At 43.7% G+C, this 12,216-nt stretch overlaps 1 protein-coding gene across 1 annotated transcript in view; it reads left to right on the top strand.

The window, feature by feature from the left end:
* The window catches only part of TNNI3K (TNNI3 interacting kinase), a 204,810-nt gene that overhangs the window by 22,892 nt on the left and 169,702 nt on the right, over window positions 1-12,216 (top strand). The window contains exons 5-6 of the mRNA XM_066623520.1: window positions 2,485-2,582; window positions 4,284-4,394. Coding sequence (XP_066479617.1) covers window positions 2,485-2,582; window positions 4,284-4,394 — 209 coding nt within the window. The remainder of the gene's footprint in view (window positions 1-2,484; window positions 2,583-4,283; window positions 4,395-12,216) is intronic.

The following is a 12,216-nucleotide window of genomic DNA, read 5'->3' as shown; positions in this document are numbered from 1 at the left end:
GGATTTCATGCACCTCAGTGACGATGATCTCTTTGCAGCACTTTAGGACTTCAGCAGGGATGCTGTCTTTTCCAGGTGCCTTGCCAAAGGCAAGGGAGTCCAGGGCCACGTGAAGTTCTTCTAGGGTTGGTTCACTGTCAAGCTCCTCCAGCACAGGCAGGCACTCAATGTTGTTCAGCGCTTCTTCGGTGACTACATTTTCTCTGGAATATAGCTCAGAGTAGTGCTGCACCCAGCGTTCCATCTGCTGCGTCCGATCCTGGATGACCTCGCCTGTGGCAGACTTCAGAGGGGCAATTTTCTTCTGTGTTGGACCTAGGGCCTGCTTGATACCATCATACATCCCCTTGATGTTGCCCATGTCAGCTGCTATCTGTATCTTGGAACAGAGCTGGAGCCAGTAGTCGTTAGCACATCTCCTGGCAGTCTGCTGGACTTTGCTGCGAGCGGCTCGGAGGACCTGCAGGTTGCCCTCACTGGGACAGGCCTTGTATGCTGCTTGAGCTCTCCTCTTTTCCTCAATGACTGGTGTCAACTTCTCAGAGTGGGCTTCAAACCAGTCTGCTATCTTGTTGGTCTTCTTGCCAAATATGGACAAGGCGTTGTTGTAAACGGCATTCTTGAAATGTTCCCATCTGTTGGATGCGTTTGCATCGACCAGGCCTGGAAGAGATTCCTCAAGCGCTCGTGCAAATTCCTCCACTTTTCTCTGATCCCGGGTCTTGCTGGTATCAATGCGAGGTCTTCCTTCCTTTTTCGTGTGATACAGTCGCTTTGTTTGCAGTTTCACTCTGCTGCACACCAGGGTGTGGTCAGTGTCACAGGCAGCACTCTGATAGCTGCGTGTGATCTTGGTGCTGGGAAGGCTGGAGCATCTGGTGAGAATCAGGTCGAGCTGGTGCCAGTGCTTTGATCTTGGGTGTCTCCAAGAGACTCTATGTTGGGGCTTCGTGTTGAAGAACGTATTGCTGACACAGAGACCATGATGACAGCAAAACTCTAGCAGGCTTTGGCCATTCTCGTTCATCTTCCCAGTGCCGAACTGACCTAAGCAAGTGGGCCACGAACTGTTATCAGCACCAACCCTAGCACTGAAATTGTCGAGGGTGAACAATGGCTCTTAATGGATCTTCTTGATAGTGGTGGCCAGGTCATCATAGAATTTGTCTTTGGCTTCTGCTGGAGACGACAGAGTTGGTGCATAAGCACTGATGAGAGTGACAGGTCCTGCTGATGACTGGAGCTGCAGGGACAAAATTCTTTCACTTCCCACAGTAGGTGGGATGATGGATTTCAGCAGGGTATTTCTGACCGCAAAGCCAACACCATGTTCCCTGGTTTCGTTTGGTGGTTTTCCCTGCCAGAAAAATGAGAAATTTCTCTCCTTGACAGATCCGGAATCTGGCAGCCTAGTCTCTTGAAGGGCGACGATGTCCATCTGCAGTCTGCTCAGCTCCATGTCGATGACAGCTGTATTGGATTGGGCTATAATGCTGCAATCCTATACACACTTACTTGAGAACACATTCTATTGAATTCAGTTGGGCTTATTTCTTAGTAAACATGCATAGACTTGTGCTGTGGGACACTAAGGGCCCAATCCTGGACAGCGCTGGTGCTAAACCCTAGCGCTGTGTGCCGCAAATGTGCTGTAAAGGAGTGACAGCGCTGGGCCTGTGCCAGTCTGGTGCCGGACCCAGTGCCGGCAGGAAAAGGACATGCTGCCACCATGGGGTAAGTTCAACTGCTGGGTGGTGATGCAGCCTCTGGGGGACAGGGTAGAACGAGGGCAGGGTGGGGGGAGGGCCCGGGGCAGGTAGGGGATGTGAGATGCTGAACTCCGTGTTGGGTCAGAAGGCCCGACACAGTGTCTCTCAATTCTGTGCCAGCAAAATAGCCAGTGCAGACTTGAGAAACCCCATTGTGGGGCTTGGTGCTTCCCCTGAGGAGACCTCCAGCTGCTTCCTGGCACCCGCTGTATACAGCCATAGCTGCTTTGGTGCTGCTGCTCTAGTGGGCACCAGGAAGCTCAGGATTGTGCTGTAAGCTGTTGATCAGGGCTTCCCTGGTTTGAATGTTGCTTCTGCCATGAACTCACTAGAAGACCACTAAATGGTAATTTCCTCTCAGTCTCAGCTCTCCAGTTGCATTATGGAGATAATAATACCTTCTTTAATGCCCCTGTATAAGGCTTTTGTAAGGGTGGCATTAAGAAAATACACTTAAAACATGCTAATTGTTATTATGATATATTTGGTGATCATTTCAGGATGGAGGTCTTAATCTTTATGTTTAGATGATCAATTTCATTTTCTATTTTAATGCTTTTCAGATATGGGATAAATTGACTTCAATAGGGCTTACTTCTGAATACATATCTGATACATGTATCCTGTTGCTTTTAAAATGATTTTTAATTTTTATTTTTGGATAATTTATATGTTATTTTTCTACCGACTTTCATTTCTAATCTTTTTTATGCAGGTAATAAATCACACATTAGGACTCTTATGCTAAAAGGATTGCGTCCATCTCGATTAACAAGAAATGGGTTTACAGCTCTGCATTTGGCAGCTTACAAGGTAAATGGGTTATAATTAATCAGGCAGTCCCCTTATCGGTATCTACACTTGGCACTGTGCCTTTTGTCCTGGGAAGTGTAGTTTTCTCATTGCTATATCAGTTTATTTATTTAAACCCTGCTGAACCCTGTTTATTTATATCCTGCGGTTCCTCCAAACATTTCACAGTGGCAGACGTAGCTCCCCCCTCCCTTTTATCTCTGTGAGTACCCCACAAGACAGATCAGGTTAATAGATGATGAACTGGTCCAGGGTCACCCAGGAAGCTTTATGGATGAATGAGGAATTGAACCCACATTTCCTAGGTCCTAGTTTAACACTATAACCACTACACCATATCAGTATACAAAAGTAAGCAAATGAATGGGCAGACAAGAGGATGGGAGAAGGAGCTGGAGATCATAATGCTATTTTATATTTAAGATGTTCATTACAAACTGCCAGATTTCATCATCCGAGCCTGCAAATTACAAACTTCAGCAGCAACTCTAGTCATAGCTTGTGCAAAGTGGATGGATATTTATTCTTGAGTCCTGAAAGTACTGTGAGAAGCATCTTGCCCATGAAAAGTTTCTGAGGATTAATGTTTAATTATTGGAGAGTGTCACACATGTCAGATAATAGCAACAAATATGTAAAACATGAATATATTTCAACAGTTATTTTTAACAATGCAGCTATTCTTATTTATTTATTTGGACTTTTATCGCATAAGTGTGAAGGCTCAAGGGTAAGTCATACCACATTCATGAGATTTCATTTGCAGAACCTGAGAATTCCTGAGAGAGCATATCTGATAATGATTAGTTTCTCCTTGATGTATTTTTAAGGCTCTTTTGTTCATACAGTCAGGATTTTATTCTTAGACGACAATAGAGGGGGGAAAATTAGAACAGAATAAAAAACTAAGTAGGTTGGGGGAAAACAGTGATAATGAAATAAAAATGCACAACACCTTTATCTGCACTTCTAATTTTTGTAAAACAAAACAAAACCCCTGAAATTGGTGAAAAAATAAAACTGTTCTATTTGTTATTTATTAAATAAAATATTAATTTAATATTTAAATATATTAATTTTAATATATTTAATATATAAATTAAATATTTAAATATAAAATTATTATTTAATGGGGGTGCATGAGTAATGACTGTGGCAGCATCTGTTGACACTATACCACCTATATCATCTACTTAGTACACTTTTAAAGTGATTATAATTATAATGTAAATTTTGAATAAAAACACACAACACCGCTGCATTTCTAACTTTTGGATTAAAACTTTTGAAAAATGCCAAAATCCACAAAAAATTAAAACTGTTTTCACCCACTTCTAATTATGACTGAATCAATACTGTGGACAAATTTATTCCAAATGAAAGGGCTTGATCTTTGAGCTTCTTCTAGAATGATATTGTTCTGTGTTAACATGTCTACGATAATTTTAATTAAGGAAAATACAGGAAAATCAGAGGTAGTACCAGGGTGCAGGTCCTGAGACAACCCTTCCAACATGGCATTTCCTGCTCATTTGTTGAAGACACATTGGGCACTACGAATGCCTTTGGTACTGAGAGTTCCCAGGTTGACCTAGCTTTGCAGGCTTTTTGATATAGATGGGCCAAACTGGACAATCCCTATTGCCACCCCTGAACATAATAAGGTTTTTCTAAACTTAAATGTCACCGTCTGCATTTCAGGACAATGCAGAACTCCTAACAGCCTTGTTGCACAGTGGAGCTGACATTCAACAAGTTGGCTATGGAGCACTCACAGCTCTTCATATTGCTACAATTGCTGGTCACCATGAGGTATGTTTTCTCATCCATTATGCATTGCAACAGCAGTTAAATATGGAAACAAGAAGGCAAAACAATTGTTGTTTCTCAGGCAGGCTGACTGTAAAAAATAAATCTGCTCCAATAACTAAGAGCCCATTCCTGTGCTTGGTGGCACGGTTCTCTGCCAGGCTCCCGCCCATGCTAGCCCAGCACCAGCTGGTGGGCGGGGAGGAGGTGTTCCGGGGAGGGGGGAGGCCGGTGGGGGGTGGAGAGAGGGCGGGGGAGGCGTGACGTGGGGAGGGAGGTGGGCTGGAGGCATGCCGGGGGAGGGAGGGATGTGGGTCTGTGGAGCTCCGCTCTGCTCTGCAGGATCCAAGGCGCTTGTGGAGGGCTCCCATTGCAGGGCTGCTTACCTTACCCTGGGAAAGGGAACAAAAGTCCCCTTCTCCTGAGGCACCTCCTGCTGTGTGCCTCCTTCTTGGTGACACCGAGCCTGGGCGCCCTGGGCAGCTAAGGATTGTGCTGTAAGTAGATTTATCTTTCATTTATGTTTACCTTGTGGCACTTTAGAAATGAGTATTTAGGTTTTTTAAAGAAAGGAACAAAATCTGTGCAGCCCAATTGGATCAACAAACAAAATCTGCTCAGCTGAAATACCTGTCTAAGCCTGTCTTTGAGCATAGAAAAAGCAGTATGGATATCTTTTAAATTTAAATAAACTACAACAAAAAAGTCTTAACTCAGCTACAAGTGGTAAGGGGGAAAAGAGGGTGGCAGTGAGAGTCCATGTTGTGAGGTGTATCCTGATAGCGAGATCTGTCCTCAAGAGTAAGTTGAATCCTTGGCCATACACGAGATATGCCATTTGAATCTGTACACATTTACTTGGAAGTAAGTCCCAGTGAGTTGATAATGCCTAGTGCTGCATCCTGAGTTACATGGACATTATATTATTATAAACTTTAGTAGTTACAGTTGAGCTTTCTGTTATAGACTGAGCTATTCATTGGGACCCTGGTAGCCATGGGGGTTACGTTCTAGAACCTCCTGTGGATACAGAATATGCAGAAACTGGGGCCCATTTTTAAATCCCTTGAACCACAAGAAAAACATACCAAAATCAGGTTTCCTACCTCTTCACGGACAAACCACGCCGCTTCCTCTAGGGCGGTGGTTTTCAAACTCTCCGGGAGTTTGGAAACTGCACTAAGTCCCTGCAGGGAAGGGAGGGAGGCAGTGGGGGCAGGGGGAAGGCAGCAACGTGATCTCCAGGATCTTGTTGCTCAGGGGGCTGCAGGGACTGGGATGAACTCACCAGTCCCTGCAGCAGCCACCCTAGGGGTGTGGGGGGCCCAGCGCGAGTGTCTGAAGGGCTCCCCAGGCTTTTAAAAGTGAAAGTGAAGCAATTGCACTCCCCACATCCCAGGACGGCTGCTGCAGGGACTAGTGTGTGCATCCCCGCCCCTACAGCCCTCTGAGCAATGCAATCCTGGGGATCACGTCACTGCCTTCCCCTCTGCTCCCGCCCCTTAAGGGGAAAGAGTCCAGGGTCCTCAGGTTCAGGTGTCGTGACACCCCAGTTTGAATGCCACTGCTCTAGAGCTACTAGGACTTGAACACCCACTTCCGGGTCATGTGGAGGCTCCTTTCTCCTCCCAGCTTTACCCCAGAATACATAGGGACTTCCTTCTGAGTAGAACACAATGCTTCACCCACAAGAGAACATAATGGACTTATGGGTAGACATGCATAGGATTGTGTTGTTAGTATTTTTCAACCAGATCAAAACTCTGGCCATATTGGAAGCAAAGCAACAGCTTCTAGTAAAAAATATATATATATAGTTATATATATAGTTATATTCAGGTGGGTTCCCATATCCATGGTTCCAGTTATCCAAGGATGTGGTGGGGGGGGCTGTGCCCCCCTCACATCCATTAAAGTGATTGCAAGTCTTACCTTTGTGAAAATGAATTAACTTCCGCCTCCTGTTAACTTCGACCATGTCTTTTAAAGAGTTTATTTTGCTGGGAGGCAGCCTAAACGTTACTATAAGGCTGTAGGCTTATAGCGACCCAGTAAAGCAAGTGCATTTTCACAAAGGTAAGCCTTGCAGTCATTTTAACGGGTGTAGGGGTGTGTGTGTGAGGACAGGTGGTCTGTATTCCCAGTATTCACAGTGGTCTGTGGAATGGATTCCCTACAGATCCGGGAGCATGCCTGTATATTTTTTTTTTCTTACAGCAGTCTGTATAAGATGTAAATGCCACTCTCTTACGATTACAGCATTAAGCTGTAGCCCTGGGTTTGGAGATACTAATTTGAGGCAGATTCTGGTAGGGATGGAACAGTTATGGAACAACAAAGTTTTGTCATCTGAAAATGAGTTTTACGGATAATAGTATGGTTACTAAAAATCCTGTGAATTCCTGCTGGAATGATCTGAAGGAACTATGTGACCTATGATCTCCTTAAGGACTGCTATCCTTCTCTTAAGATGTCCTACATGGATTTCCTCTAGAGCCCTCAACTCTGAAATCTTTTTACCAAAATGTGCTTCTAGTCATGAACATTTTATCTCTACACAAACCACTTAGCCCTCATTTCAATCACTTCACACACCACCTCATTCCTTGTTGCTGTGGAAATGCTTTGTTTCAATCTAATTTATTTTACAAAAGAAATTATTTTCTAAAGTGTTTAGTGTTACGAACAGAATTACTTTTATAATGAAGGATTCACAGTTGTAAATATAATCATAAATGCACATCTACTTGTGTTTATAATTCCTTTGGCTACATCAGTCACAAAGAATAACAGAACTAAATTGAAGAGTCCAATTCCACCTAAATGAGGAGGTGGTGAGGCAGCAATGCTGGCATGGCTTCTGCTGTATCCTATGCGGGATTTTGAGCTGCTGGTCGGGATAAGGGGACATTTGTCCCCTTGCCCCAGGGTAAGCTCCAGCAGCTGCAGTGGGTAAACTTGGACCTGCGCCAGCAATATTGCTGGCGCAAGTCCACTTTGATCCTTGCAGGTGGATCGGACCTGGAATGAATATGGATATGGCACACACTAGCCCCGCTGATCCCGCCCCACTCCTGGGCCTGATCCACCCACCCCCATTCCATCACTACCCCATTCCCTCTCTCCCACCATGCCTGAGGTGTTTCTGGAAGGGAGGGCAAAAATGTTTTTAGATAAATTAATAAATAATTGAGCGAAACAGGGCAACCCAAAAATAGGGTAGTTGTTTCTAATAGAAAAATCTCTATGCACACAGAAGTATAGAAATTTATATATTCTGCTCCCCAAGCAGTCCTGTCACCTTCTAGAACCTTATCTAGATATGTTGAGAGCATAAGCAGCTGAGACACTTAAGTGGTTAGGGGACAAAAACAAAAAGTAAGAAAACGGAGAGCAGATGGAGTGGAGGAACAGGCTTGCCCAAGTTCCCTTCTGAAACTTTAAAAGATTGATTGATTAGATTTCTATAATTCCTTTCCCCAGGCTATAAGACTGGGATAAGCTACAAGCTACAGAAAGTTATTTTCCTATGCACTACGAATGGCTTTTGCTTAGAAGCAAGAAAAGAATGGTCTGGAAGCAATAGTGGGTGTCGTTTAAGTATAACACCAGAAAGGGTAAAAGAAAGCAGTAGGAATTTTTGAGGCTTTTTGAGATTTTTGGAATTAATTTAAAATTCAAATGAATTCAAATAAATTCAAATATTGGAATTTAAATTTGGAATTCAAATAAAATAGCAGAAATGTGCAAATTGTTTAGGGCCCAATCCTAAAGAGTGCTGTTGCACTCTGTTGCAGATGTGCCCTAAGGCATGTTTGCGGGCCCTAGAGCTGCAGGCCCTAGAGCGGACCCTAGAGCTGGTGCTGGTGGAGCACTGGACTTCCACCATTCAGCAGTCGCATCAACCACCAGGCAGTGGAAAGGTAGGTGGGGGTGTGGGGGAGGCAGGGAGGAGATGTTATGGGGCGGGGGGAGGCGGCAGGCAGGGAGCGGTTGGGGAGGAGGCGTGCCAGGGGAAGGAGGCAGGAGGGAGGCAGGACCGGTGGAGCTTTGCTCCACTGAATCCTGAGCCTTTGTGTCCGGCTGGCCACCGGACACAAAGGCTCTTCATTCTATGTTGACCTTTGGATCATTGTAGAATTGAGTAACCATTGCAGGCCTACTCGCTTTACCTAGGGGAAAGGAACCAAAGTCTCCTTCTCCCGAAGAGCCAGCAGCAGCTGTCTGGGACATGTTGGATGCAGCGGCAGGCATTTTCAGCACTGCTGCAGCCCCATGCGCTGGGCAGCTCAGGACTGGGCTGTTAGTAAATATAATTAAACAGTTGTGTTTAAGAGAGGAAGCTCCTGAGTCATCACTTTAGGGAAGCCAAATTGCTGGGACCTGAATCTGTCCTAACAGAGTTCTTTTGGGGTACAAAGTTTCTTTGAGGCCCCTTCTGTTCCCCATTGCATCATGATTTCACACGATTGTTGGATCATAGTTTCGACGAATTCAGATATGTAAAACTATGTAGGCTTATGCAAATTATTAATTCTATTCTTCGCACAATATATGCAAACATTTTCTGAGATCCCAGGAAATTTCCAGCTCCCCTCTTTTGGCTCCTAGGCCCCCACTTTGACCCTGAGCCCAGGTACAATATACCCCCTGCAACCCCCCTCTCATGGGCCCCCCTGATAGTAAGCGCTCTAGAAGCAGGGATGATAGGTACATGCTGTAAAGTTAAAGAAAATCTTTAAGGAGCATATCAAGGGCAGAAAGGGATAAATAAAGTCTTCAGATAAAATTACAAGGTTCAGGACTGGTATTCAGCTCTAAACCTGACCCTTTAGTACCTGATTGTGCAGCTTAACAGGGACAAAAAACAATGAATGTATTTGGACAGCATTAGCAATATGTTTAACATATTATAGAGCTTCATGGTCATATATAGATGTATACACACACTCACTGAAACACACTTAGGCATCAGCATTCATAGTTAACACTCAGGCATACTAGCACTCATACTCAGATGTACCATTTATTATATATATTAAGAATATGTTGGGACATATTGCTCTTTTACGTATATTTTCCATTAAAAAGAGAAATAGTGTCTACAGGACATCCGGAAGCTGCAGATTGATTCTCTGTCACGAGGTAGCATTATTCTAGGACTTTCCGGGGTGGGGGAGTTGGAACTGGTGGCTGCCAGTTGCCAGGAGAATTACAACCCTTGCAAAACAAAACAGCTCTCAGTAGAGAACTTTTGACTCAATACTCGTTTTTTAATATGAGAGCATATTTTCAGGATGAACCACTCATGTTTTTTATTTGCAGATTAGCCCTTTATTGGATAGCCTTTCCCATTATAATCCATAGTCTTGCTCTGAAATCTTCAATTATACTTTGTTGTGTCAATGAACAAATTCCATTGACATCCCCAAGGAGACAAATGCCTCCAGATCTTCAGGGAATGGAATGGGTTATCTTTTATAAGCAATTTAATATTGCATGTTGTTTTTGTTTTTCAAAAATGTGGTCATGGGATAATCACATCTGTGCATGTATCTGAAGTGCTGCCCTTGTCATTGTCACACAAGGAAGTACCTTGTCCCTGGCCTTTAAGTTGTTCCTATCCCCAAATATATATCCCATTGCTGTTTCACAATCTACAGTAAATGTGATCTCTGGGAATTGCAAAATGAATAACTTTACAGTCGGCTGTAAATCATTTTTATTGATGATATAAAATATGAAATCTGTGAAGTATCTAGATAGAACTGGGTGAACATTAGCTATGTCAGGACGTGGATCTAAATTGCCGTCCAAGGCTGCAACAAATTGATCTGTTCTCTGATCGTAACTGAAGCTGTATCTAAAAAAGGTCACGGCCTTCTATAACGGAAAGAAATGATCATTTTGTTGTTGTTGATTTTTGTTTTGCTATATTTGCAGACTAAACAGTCAGTTCACAACCCTGTAAATGCCTGGATTTAGAGTCATTCTAAGGAAGGATTTTTCAGTTCTACTGAAATTATTGGGAGTTTAGTTTGTCATGGCTAATTTGTTTCTTTGATTGCAGTTGTGCTTTGTCATGACTAACTTTCTTTGGATACAAATAACTGCCCAATCCTCCAGGGCCACAGAGCTGGTCTAGCACAAGTCACCATGCTGTCTTAAATCCAATTAAAACCTCAGGTTTTAGACTGAGGTATTATGGAATCTAGGTATTATGTATCTATAACATTTGTTGTATAACTTTTGTTTTCCTTACATAATAAAGGGCACAATCCTAGCCCCTTATGTCAGTGCTTTCCAGCACTGACATAAGGGCAATGCAGCTCCGAGTTAAGGGAACAAACACTCCCTTACTTTGAGGAGGCCTCTGTGAGTGACACCCAACTGCAGGATGCAGCACATGTCCCGTTGGCACCGCTAAGCCTGTGCTGGAAAGCGCTGACATAAGGGGTTGGGATTGCATCCAAAGACATATTGCACCCAATATGGGTGACATATTGCACCCAAATTCATGCCAGCATCACAGACAAATAAGGTCACTATGCATGTATGGACACATCACTATGCAAGTGTAGTTTATTGTTTAGGATACATTTATGGCCTAATATTATGTGTGCTTCCCACTGGTGGTGTGCCTCCTGTGGTGGTTGGCACTGACCATTGTACAACAGTCAGCGTCAATTATAAAAGGTACTCCGAAGGTGCCGGTGGGAAGGCCTGCAGCTTCCTGCCCACGTAATGCTTCCCCTGCCACTCACCAAAGCAGAAAAGTGAGTAGAGGTGGGAGGGGTGAGGGAGGGGGGAACATGATGGGGAAGGGTGAGGAAAGAGGCAGGGGATGGGTGGATTGGGCCTGGGGAGGGGAAAGTTCATTGGCGCTGGCACCACCAATGTCCCTTCCTGGTCTCGACCCCCCAGTGTTTTTCCATACTGACCTGTGCCAGCTATTTAGCGAGTGCAGGTGTGAGTAGACCTCCCCCATGTCACAGAGACTTACCCCTCTGACCTCCACAACTGCTCCCCCACCATAGGATGCAGCAGTCACCATTTTAGTGCTGATGCATTGGCGGGGCTGGGAGGTGGGGTGGGAATGAATAGTACTGGGCTGTTAATTTGTTAACTGTTTTCCATTTTTGGCTTTAGCTCACTTCTTTTCTTGGCAAAGTATCATCCACTAAAGGCTGATTCTCACTTTGCATTTATACACTGGTAAGTATACCTGAGTACAAAATGCACAGGCACCTCATCAAGTGTGAGGGAATACACAAATGTGAAATTCACCATATATCTCTCGCAGATTGGGAAAGGCAACTGGGAAAGTATTCAGTCCCTAGCTAAAGTCAAGTGCTATTAGGAAAGCGTAATTCATACTGTATGAATAAATCCAAAAAGCAGCGATATCATGAAGTGCTTTACATTTTTGTTCATATGTGAAATTATCTACACAGAGGCAATGTGCTTTTTAAATCATAGTCTTGTGCTTCCATTGCTGAAGTATCACTGAATCAGCCCATTCATTTAAAATACTTCTGATTCACTATAATCTCACAATTTCAAATTCTTGTCTATTTGATTTTCATTGCGCTCTGGTTAATTTCTTAGAATTACTTCATCCTCCTCATCCTAGGGTATTCAGTGATGTGGTACCTGGGGATAAAATCATTCACTGTGTAAGAACCTTATGCTATCATAAATTCAGCAACAGCTGCAGTGGTGACATGTTGGCAGGCTTGGATGAAATAATGAGATGAAACCCATCCAGTGCATAATTAATATGCTTAGTATTTATGCTTATGTTTGATACTAAAAACTATCACCT

This window comes from Tiliqua scincoides, chromosome 4, assembly GCF_035046505.1.
Source record: "Tiliqua scincoides isolate rTilSci1 chromosome 4, rTilSci1.hap2, whole genome shotgun sequence".
Taxonomy (NCBI): domain Eukaryota; kingdom Metazoa; phylum Chordata; class Lepidosauria; order Squamata; family Scincidae; genus Tiliqua; species Tiliqua scincoides.
Note: the sequence above shows the minus strand (reverse complement) of the source record. Positions and strands in the feature narration are given on the sequence as shown.